This window comes from Podarcis bocagei (genome assembly GCF_964188305.1).
Source record: "Podarcis bocagei genome assembly, chromosome: 15".
Lineage (NCBI taxonomy): Eukaryota > Metazoa > Chordata > Lepidosauria > Squamata > Lacertidae > Podarcis > Podarcis bocagei.
In genome coordinates this window covers 40733438-40753562 of record NC_138141.1, presented here as the reverse complement: position 1 = coordinate 40753562, position 20125 = coordinate 40733438, and the positions used below count along the sequence as shown (strand labels likewise).

The 20125-nt window shown below is 44.1% G+C and overlaps 1 protein-coding gene across 5 annotated transcripts in view; it reads left to right on the top strand.

The window, feature by feature from the left end:
• Window positions 1-20125, top strand: part of USP32 (ubiquitin specific peptidase 32) — a 123369-nt gene that overhangs the window by 55851 nt on the left and 47393 nt on the right. For all 5 annotated transcript variants that reach the window (XM_081172842.1, XM_081172839.1, XM_081172843.1 and 2 more), the window contains exon 5: window positions 6714-6873. In XM_081172842.1, the coding sequence (XP_081028968.1) occupies window positions 6714-6873 (160 nt within the window). The remainder of the gene's footprint in view (window positions 1-6713; window positions 6874-20125) is intronic.

The following is a 20125-nucleotide window of genomic DNA, read 5'->3' as shown; positions in this document are numbered from 1 at the left end:
TTTCTCACAACTCTCAAGACCCTTAACAAATGCAGGGTGTGAATGTGGCCAAGGCTGGGTCTTCTGCACTGTATCATTTGTATCCCACCTCCAAAAGTCCCATCTCTTGTTCTCTTTCTCTCAAAATGTGGAAAGCGCCCATCATCCTTGGAGGGGGGAGAGATCCACCCCTCCCCAAACTCCTAGTCTTCCTTGATGGGAGCAGGAAGGACTCAGAAGCACCTCTCCAAAACAGCATTAAAAAACCCCAACTCCTTTCCAGTGTTGTCTTTCACACTTCTGATGTCTGTCCTCAGGCATAAGGGCTACAGCTCATTAAAATTCTTTCCACTAGAAGCAGTAGGAGAGAGTCTGCTGCAAGCGTTTGTGTAAATGAGATTGAGAATGTCATATACCTGCCCGTTGTGTCCTGGGTAGCATAAATCTAATCAGATGCCTCGTTTCAAAGTTGATCAGCGGTGCTTTCCCTTGGAAAGCAAAACAACAGACTGATAAGCTGTTGGGAGATGCTTTTTGAGGAGCATTTAATGCCACCCTGCTGGCTGGGTAGGGTTGGATTTATTTATTTTTGTATCCTTGTTTGCCTTAGCCACTGAAATGAGCAGGCATTTGGAGAGGAACGCTTACACTTACAGCTCAACGTATTGCAGATGGCAGACTAACACAACTGCTCCATTCAAGCTGTGATTGTCATTTGTGCATTGATTCCCCTTGTTGCCAAGGGGCAGCATGAAAAGACCTTTCCCACTCCATTCAATGGAAATCTTATACAGTCATACCTTAGTTTTTTTAACAGCTTAGTTTTCGAATGTTTTGGCTCCCGAATGCCAAACACCTGGAAGTGACTCTTTCGGTTTGTGAACTATTTTTGGAAGCCGAACGTCTGACGGAGCTTCCGATTGGAAGCTCCTGCAGCCAATCAGAAGCCATGGATTCTGTTCAACTCCCAAGGTACGACTATACAGCACTTTGTCTGAGTTCTGAGTCTTCACAAAGAATTGCTCTTCAGACCCTATCAGGTGTTAAGATAAGCAGAGGATCCACCTTTGGCAGTTCCACCGCCCTTGGAAGTTTGGGTGGTGGTGCCCTTGTGGGGGGGCATCCTCTGTAGCAGTCGCTAGGTTGTAGAATTCCCTCGCCACAGAGGTGTGTCTGGCACCTTCATTATATAGTTTCCCTCCTATGCTGAAGGCACACCTCTTTACCACGGCCCCTGACACCCAAGACATGCATTTTCAGGACCCACCCTTGTCTTGTGATTCTAATTTGTTTTAAGCTATTTTAGTATTGAATTTTAAATTGTTGTAACCCACCCTGGGACCTTATGGAAAAGGGCAGGAAAGAAATCAAATCAAATAAATAACAATAATCGTTTTCAAGCATGACTTTGTAACCTTGAGAGCTAGATACTCTGACAGTACTATGGCTACTAAGAATAACAAAGCTGAGAATCTCACTCTGCACCCAATACCCCTGTTCTGCGCATTCCCCAGGTCTTCCGCCAGCCATGTTGATGAAGCTAGAAAAAAGCCAGTTGTCTTTTGCATCAGCCTTTCCTCTTGCAAAGGGCTGGCAGGAGTTCACCACATAACGCATAGGCAAGGCAGATTAATTTCTGACAAAGCAAAAATCGGAATATTTGAACTTCAGCCCTGCTAAGAGGTTAACTGTTCAGCAAAGAAATATCTTTGAAAATAGTACTGCTAAGCAAGTCAATAAAGGGTAATGTCCAAGCTCCATTAATTCAAAGTTCAGGCAGAGAGCACTTACTTACCAAAGGTTTGGTGTGCATGGCTTGTAGGTTTGCAAGCCCATCAAGAGTTCACAAGCTACTCAATTCATGCAGGCAGGTTTCTGATAACAAATGGCAAACTCTTAAGCAAGCCTGTGAAGCTTGGGGTCCACTCCCTAGCTTGGGATTCAGCAGCTAGCTTTCATGTTTGTTTGTTTGTTTGTTTGTGTGGTGAAAATAATTGAAAATAATTATAAAATAAATTATAATTATAATAATTATAAAAACTTTAGGAAGCTGCCTTATACTGAGTCAGACCATGAGCCTAGCTAGCTCAGTATTGTCAGCTCTGGGCTAGAAGCAGGTCTCCTGGGGGACATTCCCAGTCCTACTTGGAGAAGCCGGGGATTGAACCTGAAACCTTCTGCATGTAAAGCAGATGCTCTACCATTGAGCTAATGCGCCATAGGTGGCTTCGGTGCCCTGGCTTCTCCCCAGTGTTTTCCTTCCATTGATCTTTGGCAGTCTTGCACAGTTCCCCACCTAGTGGGCAGGTTTATCAATACTCCAGTCCCCAACAGGTCAGTCTTAGCCGTCTAGGTCAGGGGTCGGCAACCTGTGGCCCATGGGCCACAAGCAGCCCACGGGGGTCGTTTAAATGGCCCATGAGCCTCCCCCACACTGAGCTGCCCGCTCGGCGAGTCCCCGCGCGCTGCGCTAAACTGGTGCTGCGCAGAGCGGGGACTCACGTCTGCGGCACCAGAAATCACACCTGCACATGTGCAGATGTGATCCAGCCCCCAGAGCGATCTCCGTGGCCCAGGTGAGGTAAACCTTGCCGACCCCTGGTCTAGGTCATTATGCTGAAAGCAGTGTAAGCTGGCACACGGTAGATGAGGTGGCTGGGGGCTGGGTTGCATGGTAGCAGCCCAGAGAATGAGCCCTGTACCTTTTAAATTCAGGTGTGGCTCTTTCTTCCTTTTGTTTTGTGGATAGCAAGCAGACTTTGTTGGAATTGCAGAGGAGTGGAGGATATACAAGAGACTTCTCATCTCCTGTGCTTGATGTGTTTAAAAGGAAATTCTCATTCTGTGGGTTAGAGCCCTGCTGGCCCTGCTTTGCAGAGGAAGGAGCAAACTCCAGAAAGTCCAAGTGTGACCAAGCCAAAGCCTGCAGGGGAAAGTTACCACCCATCCTGGGTAGAAACCCATCAAATGAGTCCAGTCCAAGAAGAATTCTGTTAGTATACAAGGCCATGCTGTCCAAAATAGCACCCTTTGGCCTGATCCAGCAAACTCCTCTTACGTGGTGGTATTAATATTACTAATTGTATTCACCACTTTTTTCACAAAAGTGACTTAGAGTGACTTACAGAAGCAAACATTTAGAAACAAGTTTCAAAAACGATTAAAAAAAAAAATCTAAAACAGTCACTCCTAAAATGTATAAAGGACTGGATCCAACTCAGTCCCCACCTCACTACAAAAGATGAGCAAAAGATGAGACTGTAAACACACTTCACCCTCCAAATTAGTTTACAGCTGCCTGCAAAAATAAGAATGAGAATCCAGCTTTTGTATAGCAAACATGTTAACACCCTACCTGTAATCAGTTGCTGACCACCAGATCTCGCCTGTGCCTGCCAGTCTTCCCCTCCGTACCAGATCTCAACTGTGCTATGGGCAAACAGTGCAACTTTGCATAATTCTCGCTGCCTGATTAAATGTAGAGGAATTTGGGTTGCTTCAGTACAGAATCGGTAGCAGCCCCTGTTCAATGAAATGGAGGCTCAACGTTTTGGCTCAGTTCAGCTTGTGCACAAGGCAAAGGGGTCTCTCTTAAAATATGCAGGCTTGCCTTCTGTCCTACAGCAGTGTCCTCTGTGAATCTTCCTTTTGAAATGAAAATAGACGGCAGTAACCTTCTCTGCTGGATTTTGGTAGCCTGTTAATCTCAGGAGGACATGCAACCTGCCACACACTGGAGGGCTTCAACATTTTATTGCTCCTGCAGTTGGGGTTTGTTTCTTCAAATGGGAACAGACATGGTTGCATCTTCAAGGCTGCTTGAGGGGGTGTGATTATTATTTCCTGCAAAAAAAGAGGTTTGTTTCTCTTTGCAGCCCAGCCCAGAGCCACCTATGGCAAACATTTGTATTTTTCCTCCTTTTCTCAAATGATGTCATATGTGATGGCAGATTTTTTTTAAAAAAAACCTTTAATAATATTTTTTTTTGCATCATGTGGTTGAGCAAGTGTGAGGGGCTGTTTGTTCGCTCCTTTCTCCCAGCTAGGCTGAGAATTCTCCTTGGAGTTACATGGGAAGTGGTCCATTCCATGCTGATTAGTAGATGGTGATACATGGAAAGAAAAGGGTGAGGTGAGACAGAGATACTTGCGTTCAGATGACTATGGTCCAGCGCAGCCTGATTTGATGAAGTCCTCTCTGCTCTAGCAGGGAGGAGGTGATGAACAGTCGAAATCACCTTTCTTTTTCTCCTGTGCAGTATGTGCTTCATCTGATGTGCAGGAATGTGGGTGGCCACACTTATTTGTCCACGCTTGCTGTGGCATGTGGCCTCTGGACGGTTAGCTAGGAGGTAATGGCAAAAAAAGGCTAGCTACCTTGTTGTAAGAACTGTAGCCAGGAAATGTATATAAAACATTTTGGGTCCTTGGAGGCCCTCCCCAGTGGTTAGGACTGCATCCTACATGTGGCTGATGGGGCCAGGCAGTGGTTGGCTCTAGGCCTGGAGTTGGCCTGGTGTTTTGGGGTGCTGGAACTGGGAACCTGTCTGCCAGGCAAGGGCAAAAGGCTTGGCATTGGGTATTGATACCAAGCCTGTTCAATCCAGAGGCTTCATACTACTTGCCAATTGCGGAGCTAAGTTCTTGCACATAGCTGTTCCCTTCTGCTCCTGAAGAGGGCTGTCACGTTTTAGTACACTCACTTCACACACAATAACTAACCAGGCTTGGGCCACTGAGATGCTCTGATAATGGTGACTTGGAAACCAAACCCCCCCCCCCCATATGCTTAATGCTTGTACCAGGCTGAAATTTCCCTTCTAGGGAAGTGACAGGTGGTTTCTGAAATCAGGGGTGTCAAGGTCCGGCTTTTGCAAAGACCAGTAAAGGAACCATCTAGTACCCCAGGCAGAGCTATCGTTTCCACTCAACAAGGACTATTCAATAAGATCAGATGCTGCCTAAGAGAATCCTCAGTTTGCATGCATTGCCTCTTTCAGGTTAGGGGCTCCCAGTGTGGGACACTCCCCCCTCCAAAGCAACATAAAACTTGCTTGCTGAACCTCTTTTTTTTAAGATTGGCAGTGAAAAGATTCCCTGCCATTCCATTAAGTTGGGAGGATAACTTATTAAGATCCGTCCAACATCTGTGAAATGAAATATTTCCTCCATCATTATGCATCCCCTCCTCTCCCCCACCCCCTGGGAAAAAAGCATACTTCTTAATAGTAAAATTATTTCTGCAGAAAAGTGCCCGAAAGACTTTGTCATGATAATCACATTGGAGAGAGCCACGTGTGGGCTATATTGCTTCTTACCAAGCTGTGTGCTACTGATAAGCATGTTTGAGGCAGTATCTGACCTTTTTGTGGCAAAGGGTTAAAACAAAACAAAACGCAGCCCTTCTTAACTGTAATCTCTGATCTTTTTGTTGCTTTGAATGTAGTAGCAGGCCTTGTGTTTGAAAAGCAAGCTACCTGATGTGTTGGAGAAGTAGCTGTGAGGGGGTTTTTGGGGTTTTTTGTTCCTGTTTTTTGAATCAGGCAGTTTGCTGCCACACATGCATTATAATGAACTGGTGGGGAGGGAGGAGAACAGCCGCCAAAGCTGCTCTCTATATTAATGAGAGAGCCCCTAGCGGATTTCTCCCACTCCACACACCAAGCAGAGTGCTTGAGAATTTTTTTAAAAATATTATAATACAAGTAGCTGAAGGGCCTGGTAGTTAGTATAGCGGGTTTGTTGCCTTTCATTTCCCTCACATCATCTTCCTCGTCTTCTGGCTGGCAGTTGCCTCCTTAACACCTCTCTAGTTGCCATTGGCTTAGCTGCTCTGATGTCATGGGCGTTGGGGCAGCCTGTGGGACTAGGTAGCTGAGAGTGGGGAAAACTGGAAATGCTAAGATCTGAATCCTTGGGCCATTTGGTAAATTTAACCCCTCTTTGTTTATAACAGGATTTGGTGGGCTTTTGAATGGCATCCATTCAATGCAGATTGGTTGTGATATTTTGGTACCTTTGGTACCTTTTACCAAAGAAGAATAGGCGTTTGCTGCTTGTGTGGGTGATTCTGTGTTTGCAGCTGTCTGCTACTAAATTATTTTGAGAGAAGGAAATTACCTGGTTCGTACACCACTTTAAACCATAGCTGAAATAAACTACGGTTTAAAGGTGAACATCCAGTGTGCTAGTGCATGTTGCGGAAATTGTTTTGCTCCTCCCTTGCTGCTGCTGCACTGCCAGGAAGTAAGCTAAGGGCCAGCTTAACATTTTTTTTTGGAATTTGGGCTCATGGTTCAGTAGGCAACTAACTTTTCTCGTGTCCTGGTTCAGATTGGGGGTACAGTCAGGATTGGGACTCCACATCCGTTTTTTCTTTAAAAGTGGCCAATTCTAAGCACTTTGTTAAAAGTGTGAACATAACATGTAGTTTGGCCCTAAGTAGACAACCACCTGACTTTCCCAGCAACTCACTTCCTGTGTGTCACACTCTTGAGTGTGCAGGTGCCTTCACCTAACTTATATCTCAGTTCTCACTACAACAGCCCTGCAAGGTAGGTTGCGGCTAAGAAAGCGTTGCTTATGGCCATCTGTTGGGTCTGAACTAAGGACTTCTTTCCCTGTAGGCTGTACTACAGTGTACCAACAGCGGCAAACAACTGAGTTCATTAGCAAATACAAACTGCTTTGCTCAACTCATCCTCCCCCCCCCTCTGCTTTTTTATTTTTTACAGGGTGAAAAGGTAAACTTTGAGAAATTCAAAACCTGGCTGTGGCAAAATAAAGAGGCCTTCACGTTTTCCCGCTGGCTGCTCTCAGGGGGAGTGTATGTCACACTTACGGATGACAGCGACACCCCGACTTTTTATCAGACCCTTGCTGGAGTCACACACTGTAAGTAACACTTGTTCTCAAGGAATTGCCTTACTTCCTGTTATCTTTTGTAGACTCCGCCCTGATTTTACTGACATTGTGCCTCTGCAGCTTCTCCTTGGGGATTGTTCAAGAAACACATCCTTTTTTCTTGCACATCAGCTTAGTTACTGTGGCAGCCTTCTACAGTTGCCTGGACCAGTTGAGTGGAAACCTGTAGCTTTACAGAGGCTGCTAGACTCCAGCTCCCATCATACTTAGTCATTGGCCATGCTGACTATGGTTGCTGGGAGCTATAGTCCAACAACATCTAAAGGGCCACAGGTTCCCCATCATAGGCTTGTTATATTTTGCTAATTCTCAAAATGGTATGTTCAGTTGCGTTGGGGAAATCGATTTCTCAGAGGCGTCCAGTCAATCCTTGTAGGAAATGGGTTCCCAAGCCTATGACCCCTGGTTTGGGTTGATAACTTCTGTGTTGACTTAATGGTGTGTCATGTGTTGCCCTGGGATAGGGATGGGGAATTGGCAGCCCTCTGGATGTCATTGGGACTCTGGTTCCCATCAGCTGCAGCCAGCATGGCCAGTGGTGGTGGGAGTTGTAGTCCAGCAACATCTGGAAGCCCGCAGGTTCCCTACCCCTGTCATATGACATCCAAGAATGTAGGAAGAATTGAGGCAGCTTGCTTTCATACTGGCATATATTGTCACCTCATTTATATTATTTATTTATTTCCTGCCTTTCCACCAAGGAGTTTAAGGAAGTGTACCTGATTCTTCACCCCCTTGGTATTCTCGCAACAACCCTGTGAGGGAGGCGAGAGAGGGAGGGAGTGATGGAGGGAGGGAGGGAGGGAGGGAGGGGGAGTGTAACTGGCTCAGAATCTCCCAGCAAGTTTCATGGCTGAGTGGGTGATTTGAACTTGGGCCTCCCTAGTTCTAGTCTGATGTTCTAACTTCTGCCACACCACATAGGCTCATCATACTGATTGGCAGATGTCTTGGTATTTTGGAAGGGGATATTCCCAGCTTCCCACTGGATGATTGTTGCCAGTCCAGTGACTGAAGAAGAAAACAATATTTGGAACAGCTGAGCATCTTTATGTTTTTTCCCTCTTGCTTCTACACTTCCTCTTAGTATGGTGCTTCATTAAAGAGGAGTCATCATGTGTAGATCCCCCTCCCTCCAGTAGATATGTTCAGCTTGACTCAAAACACCGGGCTTCATAGATCTCCTTCACACAGGGCATATACATTGTTGGCATCTGTCTGTCAAGAGACAATGGAATGTGCCTCTGAGGGTGAAGTCAAACCGCTGCGTTAGCTGCACCAAAGTGACCTCCTCAGGGCGCAAGACTAGGCAGTGTGTATGGAGGTTCTGGGCTTCTCAGACAACAAGACCCCCTTTTGGCCTTGCTGGTGTAGTTCAAAGGAAGTCGGAGCAAGACATTTGGCACCAGCTTGGCTGCAGGAGTTGCTGGAAAGAGGCGTACAAGGCGCCATCCAAGGTGTCGTAGGGACTCCACTGAGGATTTATGTAGGGTTTACTCCTTAGCCTTTTCTTCTCCTGAAGATACACAGGGCAAGCAAGCAATGCATCATCCTGTGGAGCTTCTTGGTAGATACTAGTAGATACTAAACAAATCCAATTATGATTCTTCTACCCCATCCCTTAATTTTAATACAGTCACTTGAGACTTCCAAGTTTTCTTGTTCACACATGCTGACATTTTTAGCTTCCCAGGCCCACAATTTTGATGCTTAATTGTCTTGTTAGAAGAAGGCAAGAGCCTTCCATTTTTATTTTATAAGGGAACATTGGAAAACTGATTATTTTGGGTTTGCGCTGTTGGAGGCACTTTTGGAGGCACTGCTGGTAAAAGCCAGGAGCACTTTTATAGCTTTCTGAAATATCTGTATTTGCCGTGGGATTTACAGTCTGTGCTGGCTGTTTCAGCAAGAATTGTAAGTGCTGTGAAACAGAGCGATTTGTTTTGGAATTTATGAGGCCAAGGAAATGAGGAAACAAATAATTCCTAGGTGGCTGGCTCACATTCTTAGGTTCTCATCTTTTCTATGCCCATTTTTTGGGAATTGATCTGTTTTTAATTTAGAATCAGTTTAGTTTTTGCAGTTTGCCGATGTGAGAGATGAGCAAATGAAGGACAGGCTCTCAACCCCTTGAAATAGCTGTTTGACCTCTATATGAGCCTATTCGAGTTTGCATCAAGAATGCCTAAAAGGTTTACTCTCATCTTCAGTACCATTGATTGTGTCTTTCACAGCAGGCTGGCCAACCCCACCTATTGGGGTTATATTTGATGTAATTTCTATTTAGAGTGGACCTGGTGAATTCAGTGGACTAGTGTTAGACATACCCATTAATTTCAGGGGTCTACTCTGAACAAGACTAATGTTGTATACGACTCTGTGCCACCTTTCCATGAGTTTACCAGAAAGCCATTCCATCACATTTTTGCATTAATCTGCGAATTTTCTTAAGGATTTTCATGAAAGTTCATATTTAAATGCATATTCCCTCAGAATATGCATTTAGGAATATATTTTCGGTTGACGTCTTTCACTGTATTTTGATCTGCATTTTGAGCTGTACAATGACTTTGATATTGTGTTCTTTAAATTGCTGTTACCTGCCCTGGGACCTTGTGGTGAAAGGTAAGCAAGAAATGGAATGTCTAATAAAGAACTTTCTAGGAGTGGCTAACCAGGTTTCAATCGACAGATGACTCTGAGCAGCACTGGTTAGGGCAGATGAAGTCATTATGTATCACAATTCATGAAGATATTCTTCAAGTATCCTTAGTTCATCAACCTTTCATTAGATTACTGTCTCATGACAGTACTGAGATGGTATCTCCAGGCAGAACTGGGGAAGGCTCCCACTCTGAAACGCTGGAGAGCTGTTGCCAGTTAGGGTAGCCAATGAAGTGCCCTCCAGCTCTTGTTAGATTACAACTCCCATTATCCCTGACCATTGTCCATGCTGGCTGTGATGGAGATGATCTGAGGACACCAGTTTGACTACCATGCTGGCCAAATCTGGCCAATGGTCTGACAATGATGCGGTTCCAGCTTCATGATATAGCTCATCTGTGACAATATATCCTGTCCCTCTCTCCAAGTCATCACCTGGGGAACAGAACGACCCCTGAAAATGCAGAAGTTGACTGCCCTTGGTCTGGTGTCCTTTTCTAAAGCAAAAACTGGGGAAGAGCTAAAAAATGACCCCCAGATATTTATCATGGCCTGTTTTGTGAATGGCATAAGCTGGTTGCTAAGCAACTGCTTCTAGTCCCCCCCCCCCAAAGCTGCTGCGAGAGTTTCTTATCTAAGGTCACGAGGGGCTTAAGGCTGCAAAGAGGAGTGACGAGGCAGAGTCTCCCCCCATCCTTGCTTTGCTTATCTATTATACCTCCGCTGATTTCCCTTGTGGTTGTGAAGGTCATTAAAAAACGTCACATTACAAGAGGCACAAGGCAAATTGAGCAGTGACAGAAAACCAAAACAAACCGGGATGCCTCGAGATTATAGCGTGGGGGGTATGGACAGAACGTTGGCCCAAAGGCAGTGGATGGCTTGTGTGTTAACATAAAAAGGCTTCTCCTAGAGAGCAGCAGCAGGGCTTGGAGCCAAGCTGGTTGAGCTCTCAGCCTTCCAGTTAGTAGGCACCTGGATGGCAAGAGACAGCATGGATCCTTCTGGACATGGGTCTTTCTTCCCCTACTGCAAGAGGATTGGTTCACAGTGTTTGCTAGGTTGTCTTCTGCCTGGAAGAATAAAAATCTGTAAATTTTGTATAAAATGTGGGTGTATATACACATGAGCACAAGCATCATCACCATTAGGAGAGATATTTTGGTGCCTCTTTAAGATGGTCTCCATGTACCCTGAGCCCTTGCAGATAGTCGCTTCCATAAATCACTGTAATGGTGAAACATTGTGTGGGTCATTTCTGCATTATGACTTTCATGGCTGGAGATTCTTATTAAGATTTGATAATTTAATCCGTTTTCTGTATTTGTACACTGACTTGTGATGCCGGGTCAAAGGTGGTGGCATAAGGTGGAAGGTCGTATTTGATGCCAGGTGTGTTGCAGCCAAAAATTTGGTTGGAAAGGAAAAGTTGGGAGCATTAAAAGCTTTGCTCCTTGGCAAGTGAGGCTGGCTGTCAGTGCTCATTGGTCTGCACTGTGGCCGGCGTCACATACAACAAGCCCCTGTATGGATCAGCTGCATTGCAGAGTTTCCGGGAACTCTGTAGCATAGCCAGTCTCTGCCCAAAGCAGGGCCTCTAGTAAGCATTGGTCAGCTGATTGGCACTTGTAGCAAGACCCACAAAGAAAGGCTTCGTTTGCTCATGTGGTTTGATTTGAAACCTGCAGGTAAAAGAAAACACGTCACCATGGTGGTATTAGGTGGGAAGCTATACCTACCTGTCAAAATGGGTTAGGGGAGGTCTGGATCAGTTGTTTCTGGCTGAATTTTAGGAAACTTTGGGACTTTGGGAATCGGGATCTGCTATGGCTTCTTTTTACCATTTTAGTGAAAATGCTAGAGTTCACTGGCACAAGTTCATGGCATGATATAAATCAATAATGAGGAAACCTGTGGTCTTTCAGTAGTGTCTGACTATAGTTCCCATCATTCCTGATTGTTGGCTAGCGCTGATGGGAGTTGGAGATCAGCAGTATCTGGAGGACCACAGGTTCCTCATTCCTGATTTAAATCAAGTCAGGAACTATCTTGTGTCAGTAGCCAATGCAGTGCCCTCTGGCATCTTAACTCTGGCTTTTCACTGTCTCCTGCTGGTTTTTCTGTCAAAACTATTTGGCAAAGCCATGAAAAATAGCCATGGTTAAAAATAGGCAAATGTTATTAACTTTGATTCAAGGGAGAAGACAGCAAGCATTTACTGTGAAGCTCCAGTGGCTCCATTTAAATTAACTTAATGAGCCAAGATATCGAGGAAACACTAACCAAAAATATATATTATTCCTCTCCCCCCCCCCCCCGTAAATAACATTCATGTTGGAAGGCAGATGACTTTAATTATGTTTCTCCCTGGCCTAAAATTACAAAGGGAATTTTGAAGTGTCACACCAAGTTGCACACACTTGCCATTTTTAATCAAATTCTGTTCCATTTCATTTAAACCATAAATATTCTTCCAGGGTAGCTGCTGAAGTTGAAAGTTAGTGTAGCAGTTTTTGCAGCTTGGGCTTGTTTTTATGGCTTTGATTTTTGTGAGATAGTAAATTAACTTTTGGCACACTTCCCTATGTGTTAACAGTTAAACGTTTTAGCCAAGGGAAAGGGAAGTTGTCTTTAATTGGGATATTTACAGGGTTCTCAGCATGATGCACTAAAAAACAAAATTTAGCAATGAAAGGTGATTTCTGCAACTGGTAATATACTGTGCAAATCAGATTTGTGTCAAGTGTCTTGTACTGATTGATTTTGTTTAATCATTAGTAGGGAAGGGATTCAGAATACTGAAGTCTTTCCTTCCAGCAGCAGGAAAATTTATTCAGCCGCCCCTCTGAGCTTATCTGTTCATATACATTCAGAGTATAGATTAGAAAGACTAGAAATGTTTTTTTAAAATAAAAAAATGGAAGGTTAATACCATGAACCTTTTCGTTTTTCACAACTGATGTGATGCACATTAATTCAATTCTAGATGATAAGCCTCCAGGTAGGGACAAATCTACATTCATTTTAATTTTTTCTGTCTTACTGTTCCTCCCTAATAAGATCAGAGTGGCTTACAGTAAAACATGGTCAAAAATAAATCAGCCGCAGTGCCTCGCCTATAATGATATTGTGTGTCTCTGTGTGTACAGACAGGTTCAGGCAATCATATCTTGGCTTAATACACAGAGATATGAACAAGCCTTCCGGGTGTGTACACATCCCTTTGCAGCAAGAGCAAACTAAACAGATTGTCTTCTATTAACCAGAGTTTGGTTAATATCTGAACTGGAAAGCAATGGCTTTGGAACAAGCCAGGATATGAAGCGAGCTTCAAACCATGGCTTCCTGCCTTGGCTTCTTCTGAAGCTATTGACCATATTATATTTCAACATATGCTGCTGTTCAAAACCAAAGGGCTTCCTAAAGCGGTTCAAAATCAAAAGGTAATGAATAAAAATATTGTTACAGTACAGTATCATCAAAATGGCATCACTAAAATCACATGTAAATAAAACATTTAAAAATCTAATACGAACAGAACAGAACACAAAACAAACAAAATAAAATAACAGTCAGTCTAACCATAGTTTCCTGGTTTGGACATAACAGGAAGTGATGATCCCAGATTTGTCAGTGTTAAAGCAAGGATCCAAGAGGCTGCATTCTGAGTCAAAAGGCTCCTACTGAGTCCACTGGGACTTACACCCATGTAATCACTTGCAGCATTACAACTGAGGTCTGCATGAAATTGCACCCTAGGAGAGAGAAAAGTCTAAAGAGAAAAGCACACTTCCTTTGGTTTTAGGTTGATGTCACTTCAGAAGACATCTTTCCCTTATGTCTAAAACAGGTGAGACTCATGTTTCTAAGGTAGCATTCCCCCCCTGCAGTTTTTATAAGTACTTGTATTTTTAAAAAAATAAACTTAATTAAAAGACCTGCTGGCTGATTAATTTGAGGATACTTTTATTTGATTTAAAGAGATTGAAAGTTGCAACTCTAAAACACGTTTGTGTGTGTGTGTGTGTGTGTGTGTGAGAGAGAGAGAGAGAGAGAGAGAGAGAGAAGATGAAACACATACACATTGTAATGAATTTCTGAACAACAAACCAATAAATATTTAAGCCAATCTCTGATTCACGTATTCCTCACTGTGTTGTAAGTTCGGCTTCTAAAGAAGCTGTCTGATCACTTCTCGGATGGGGGGAGCACATGGCTGGTGCGTGCTTCTAAAAACCCTTGGCTCAATTCCTGGCATTTCTGATGAAGATATCTCAAACGGCTGTGCTGAGAGAGACCTTCTGCATGACACCCTGGAGAGCTGATGGTGATCGGAGTAGAGAGCGTCAAGCTCAAAGGACTCAGTGATTTGCCTCAGTAAAAGAGAGCTTCATTTTGTATGGTTTGCTGTGAGGATTTGATCCAGAAGTCACTATGACTCTGGGAGGAATTTGTGGGGTTATCCCATGGTGGGAACATGGCACTATTTGTCCATCAGGCCCAACACTGTCTACTCTGACTGACAGCAGCTCTCTGGGGTGTTAGGCAAAGGGGGTTCGTCGCCACCTTATGGCCTGCTATCTGATCCTTTTTTACTGGGGATACCACAGATTGAATCTAGGAGCTTCTGTCTGCAGAGCCAGGGGCTCCATCTTCTTCATAAGAGGCTATGTTGTTATGTGCTCCCTGTGGGGCCCAGCAGCCTCTCCACCTCTGCACGGGTCACTGGTCCCTATAGCTCAATGTTGTCTGCTCTGACTGGCAGTGGCTGCCCAGGGTCATGGACCAAGAGGGATCTTATGTATCGCCTGCTGCTTGGAAGAGATATTATTTGTGCAGCAGGGGGGATGACTCTCCCAGTGTTATGAGTGAGACTTACAGCTGAGTGAAGATCCCCCCCCCCAAATATTTCGCTCCAAAGTGGGTTTTGTTAAAAAAAGTTTTTATTTCATTGCAATAAGAACAAATTTAAAAAAGACAAAATAAAACACTGCAATACAAGTTCATGCCAAGATTAGTACAGATTTCATTGGTCCGATTATATAATCAAAGAGCCAAGTTTTAAGTTGTGTAATTCAGAGGAAAGTTGCAATATGGATTGCATAATTTTGATAGTGTGGGCAAGATTTTTCTCCTGCCCATGCATTTTTCTTGCAGCTGCAGAATAGCTTGGCTCATGTTCTTTCCTAGCATTCCACCTTACCCTTTCCCCAATCATTCAAAAGCGGTTGTGCTTTTCTGGGCAGAGGAGAGACTGCTGGACTTTATTTTGACCCTGAACGGGCACATTCGCCAGAAGCTCCCCGGGGTAGGTGTGCCCTGCAGACTATGAAGTCCAAGCCCTGAAATTATTGACCCGAAGATCTGGAGGGCTGTGTTGAGGAGAGGGTAGATTTGCTTCACATTGTCCTTGTTCATCCTTCTGTTCATCGCCCACCCCAACCAATTGTCTTACCACTTTCTTTGTCTGAATTATCCCACAAGGCTTTTGACAGCAGACCATCTCTCTTAGTATTATATGATGCCGTTACCTGCTCCGAGCCAGCGGGTCGAGAAGGGCTGTAAATCTCAACTAAAACAAAAACAGCAGAGCAAGACGTCTCACTGTTGGGCTAAAGCTGGGAGAAATAAAGAGTTTGTTTCCGTCAAATGCTCTCTGGGAGGGCAACCATAGCCTCCTTCAAGCCATTCTGAGTCATTAATCACTGCAAAATGCCTGTGTGGTGTCTCATGCCGCGGCGCTTAAATAACACAGCAGAGCTTAGCCTCTGCCATGGATGTGTACCTTGGCTGTTCAAAACTGGTAGGTTGGGATAGATGTAAATTTTTGGAACTGGGAATTCATTTGTGCATTCAGGGAGCGGGGTGTCGGTCGGTGGTTCAGCATCAAAGACCACAGTGGAACTCACTAGGGTATCCTTAAATAATTTCAGGCATCCTGTTACGGTTCACAGAAAACTCAATTTTGCTTGGCTGGTGGTGCCTGGCTGGAAAGAAACTTGTTAGCTGTAATCCCTTTTGCCTTGAAGCATTCGTCTGGAGCGTTTTTTTAAATGACGGTATCTTTCTTCAACAGCAGTGGGCAATGTCTTACTTCATTTCTTACCGTATTTCTGTCTCACCCTTTTCTTCGCAGAGGCTGGATCTAAGCACATCAGAGAATCGTTTCAGTTAAATGTGTTGTAAACTTTGTATGAAAAACTGGGTTGGCAAAAGTGGAACTCCACAGCGCCATCTGGTGTCACAGTGTTGTAATGCATATACAATGCATAGAAAGTGCCTTTTCTTTGCCAATGTAGCGGAGTCCAGAGTTTAGAGTAGCCTTCTCCAGATGCTTTGGAATTCCAACTCCCATCAGCCCCGGCAAATTCACCAAGTTGAGGAAGGCCGGAGTAGGGTTTCTTCTCTCTTTGTCTTCCATCATTTTATCATTGAGATTGAGTGGCACAGGGTCACCTAGAGACCTTGGTGGTTGAATGGGGCTTTAAGCCCTGGTCTCCTCAGTCCTGGTCCACACTTCCATACAGGCTTTAGGCCTCTTTCAGTACAGTTTGGAATAGTCGGCTTGTCTGCCATTTCCGTCTTGTCACCAGGCACGCTTAGTTGACGGTAATGCTGGGAATTGCACAGTTCAGCTGTTGCTTTATCCATGAAGGTTTTAGGTAACACCAGACATAGCACTAAACTCTTTATAGTTCAGCTGCAGAGCACAATGCAAAAGGTCCCAGGTTCAGTCCTTGGCGTATCCTGGTAAGGCTGGGAAAGGCCTCTTGCATGAAACCCTGGAGAGCTGCTGCCAGTCAGTGTAGACAACACTGAGCTAGATAGACCAGTGTAAGCCAGGGTCTTACGTCCCTTTGTTCACACATCATTGTAAGCCATGACTTACTGTAAAAGAGCAGTATGTGAAAGCAGGCTGCCGCACGAATCCTGTTTTGCCCCCACCCTACATGGATTTGAGAGCAATAAGCGATGAGCCTCACAATCCAATGCTCATGGATGGTTTCTCTTCAAACCACAATCAGTACATCAAGAGCGAAACTTGGCTGCCATCTGTGGTTTGTTTGGAGAGAAACCATGTGCATTGGCTCACATGTAGTTTCCTTAATACAGCCACAAATAAAGTAATAACATAAAGTAGCCACAAGAGGCAGCAGGAGCACCAAGCACAGCGATTGATCACTGCACATGATCCAAAGGAGTTTTGACTTGCCACCAGAATTCTCAAATTATTTATTTATTGGAAAGATTTTGTAGGCTGCTATCGAGCGATTTCTCTCCAGGCAGCTTTTGCAATAGATTACTGAAGTACATCTTAATACTGCCAGAAATTAACACATGCTAATAAAACACAATCCCATCCCATCCGTCAGCAGAGAGGTGAGAAAATAAATAAATAAATAAATGGAAGCACCCTTGAAGGAGAAGGCAAGCAGGAGCAGGTATGCTTTTCCTAAAGACCTCTAAAATGCACTGTAGGATTACAAGGCATGTCTATTATTAACAGCCATTTGTCTGGTCACCTGTGATGAGTAACAATCTTTTTCAGGCGATCAGGTAAAGAAACTCATATACTGGAAGAGAGTCCTTTTTCTTCTTAGCTCTTTGGTGCACCAAATATTACTGATACAGACATAAGTAGACTATTAAGCTTTTTGTGGGGGGCCATAACTTACAATATATTGGGATACCTTTTCTCTTAAATGACCAGGTTAAAAGACCACAGGTGACTCCAAACAAGCAGCAGGCACCTTCATGTGTGTGTTTTTGCTTTATAACATAAGGGAAGGGAGAGATGAAAGTGCCTGGGCAGGCTTCTGGCCCCAAGGCAAAACCCTCCTAGTGTGACATAATCTCCCATCTCTCCACCTTCTGATCCTCTTAGCTGCTGGGTCATTGCCTGTCACCTTAACTAGATCTTGTTGCCTCGGATCGGTTAACGGGTTGCCTGCTGGAAAGTGGCAAATGGCAGGGTTTCTTCGAGATGCGTCCCCAGGATTGCCTCTCGGCCGAAAGGCAGCTTGTTTGGCGACATGGAGCGGTTCCTCTGGGTGTCCGGCTGGAGTTGACTGGGAACTCTCACCGCGAGAGTCGTTGATGTAGGCAAGGGGGCGGCTGAAATGATGGGAATATGGTATGCTGCGCCTGTTGTGAACCAAGGAGAATTGTCCCATTAGGTGGGTAAAAACATCTGAGTGGGGATTGGACGGCAGTGGGAGACTTTTTGGGGTCTGAGAACCAAAATAGTGGGGTGTGTGGAAGGGTGCTTCATAGTCAGAATGCTTGTAAGTTGGGGGCGGAAGGGAGTCTACCGTATTGTAGAAAATAGGAAATTGCCTTCTTATGCCACGACTCCTCAGGATTCATCTCTACTTGGAGATGCTGGGAATTGAACCAGGGAACTTCTGCATACAAAGGTGATGTCTACCACTGTGTTCCTAAGAGCTCTAGACTGGGACAAGGGAGCAGAGGTTGTAGGAGTTAATGGTGTTGAAAGAAATGACTTGAGAGGCTTCAAGATGCTATGTTTTTTTTCCATTTTGGCTTTCGTTACATACACCTTCATTGACTGTAGTCTACTCAGATACGCATAGATAAAAGTTCAGATCGGCAGAGATGTTTAAGTGTCTTTTTTTTTTTTACGACATTCAGTTTAGAATTTTTAGATGCTCCTACTGAGATACAGGTTGTTGACTTAACCAGAGGCTTGTTGGAGCTGGGGACTTCATCCCTTAATGCTGCCATAAACTGATTTTCAAGGGAAGAAAGTATAAAATATTAAGCAGACTTGGTCTTGTTTAATAACATCTCTAATCTGATTTTTTTTTACACAAATCCTACATAGAAACCACATCCTGGAATGGAAAAGACAAGTTCAAATCCGTTTTGCTTCTTTTGCTGAGCAGATCAACAGCTGATGGATGACAGTCCTTCAGATTGCTTCTCCCCCACCCCCCACTCTTGTTTGGGTGTTACTGTATATTGCTTCTGCAAAGGAAAATGATGACTTATCTTTAGCACTCCAAGAAGGCTTTATCAGGATCTCCAACTGCATGGATGCTTCTAGTTGCATTCAAGCGAATATTTACCCACTCAGTGCATCATGGTCAGGGCTGATGTTCATGCGGCCGTGAGTCAGAGCTTACACGTGCGCTCCTGCTTTTATATATTACCTGCTCAGGTGAATGCCTGGACACAGCCAAGAATTTCGCAACCTCCTTTTGCTGGGTATATGTTTAAATTGAATTTATATCCTGTTTTTTAGGAGGCAGCTTCTCACAAGGTAGGGTAGAAGGTGCACAAGGAAGCCACCAAAGATAATACAAAACTACAATTAAAAACCAAGGCGTGCACACCCAAAAGGCCTCCCATCCACTTTGATGGAGGATGCATAGAATATGTGGTGCGGATTCTCATATGCAGGAGAGACCAAATCAGCTGTTTGTGAGGAAAGAAGATCTAGGCAGCTGCTTGAAGTAGAGATGGGGAACCTGTCGCCTTCTGCATGTAGCTGGGCTACAGCTCCTATCATCTCCAACCATTGCCCATGCTGCCTGGGGCTGATGGGAGTTGTAGTCCATTGGCATTTGGAGAGGCCCTGGCGGCTGGGAGGTTGGTTAGAGCAGCAACTATGTCATGGAAGCCTCCTTTGTTCATACTGCCTCTTTCTGATGTGTGATCATTGCTCAGTGTGGCTTGAGTATTCTGAATTTTGTATCGTATGCTTATTGTATTTCAATGCTGTCCACTGTTTTGATATTTTCCTGTGGGAAGCAGTGCTCTTTATTTATTTGGTGTATTTATTATCCACCCTTCACCGAAGGTCCCTGGACAGGTTACAGCAGGATAAAAGCAATAAAAGCTAAATGATAACAAACAAAACTACCATCAGCTGATCTACAGAAAGTATAAAATAAAATATAAAGTAGGGCATTCCTTAAATCCTGTGTAAAAAGATATTCCTTTGCGTGTTTCCTGATTGTTACCCAATGTTAGGGCCAGGTGTACATCAGGAAGTAGCGGAGTTCCAAAGTTTGGGGGCTGCCACAGAAAAGGCCCTCTCAGGTGCCTCTGTCTCCCAACCTCCGAGAGTGACTGAAACACCAAAAAGGTCTCTCCTGCATACAGATAAGCATAATAAATAAATATGCACAACAGCTGTGGCTTATTTTTTGAAATAAGGCAGGGCATCTTAGAGTTACATGTTCATCAGCGAGGAATGCCACAGCTCTTTTAATAGATGATGGAAGAAGGCTAATCTGGAGAGGGCAGCTCTGTGAATGATGGACACGCTTTTGTAAGCAGTGTTATACCATTGTTTTGAGGACTGTTGATACATTAATAATATGTAATTAATATGTAGTATGACATTAATAATATGTAATTAATATGTAATATGTAGGTTATATGAAAGCGCACAGTACTTACTGGGTTGTTAATATGCCATATTTAGGGGCAGGAATTCAGTTTTCTTCTGCTTTGACTTCATTTTTTTTTAAAGACTCAAGTTTCTAGACCTGATGACAGCTAGAGGAGAGATTATTTACCAAGTGTGCAG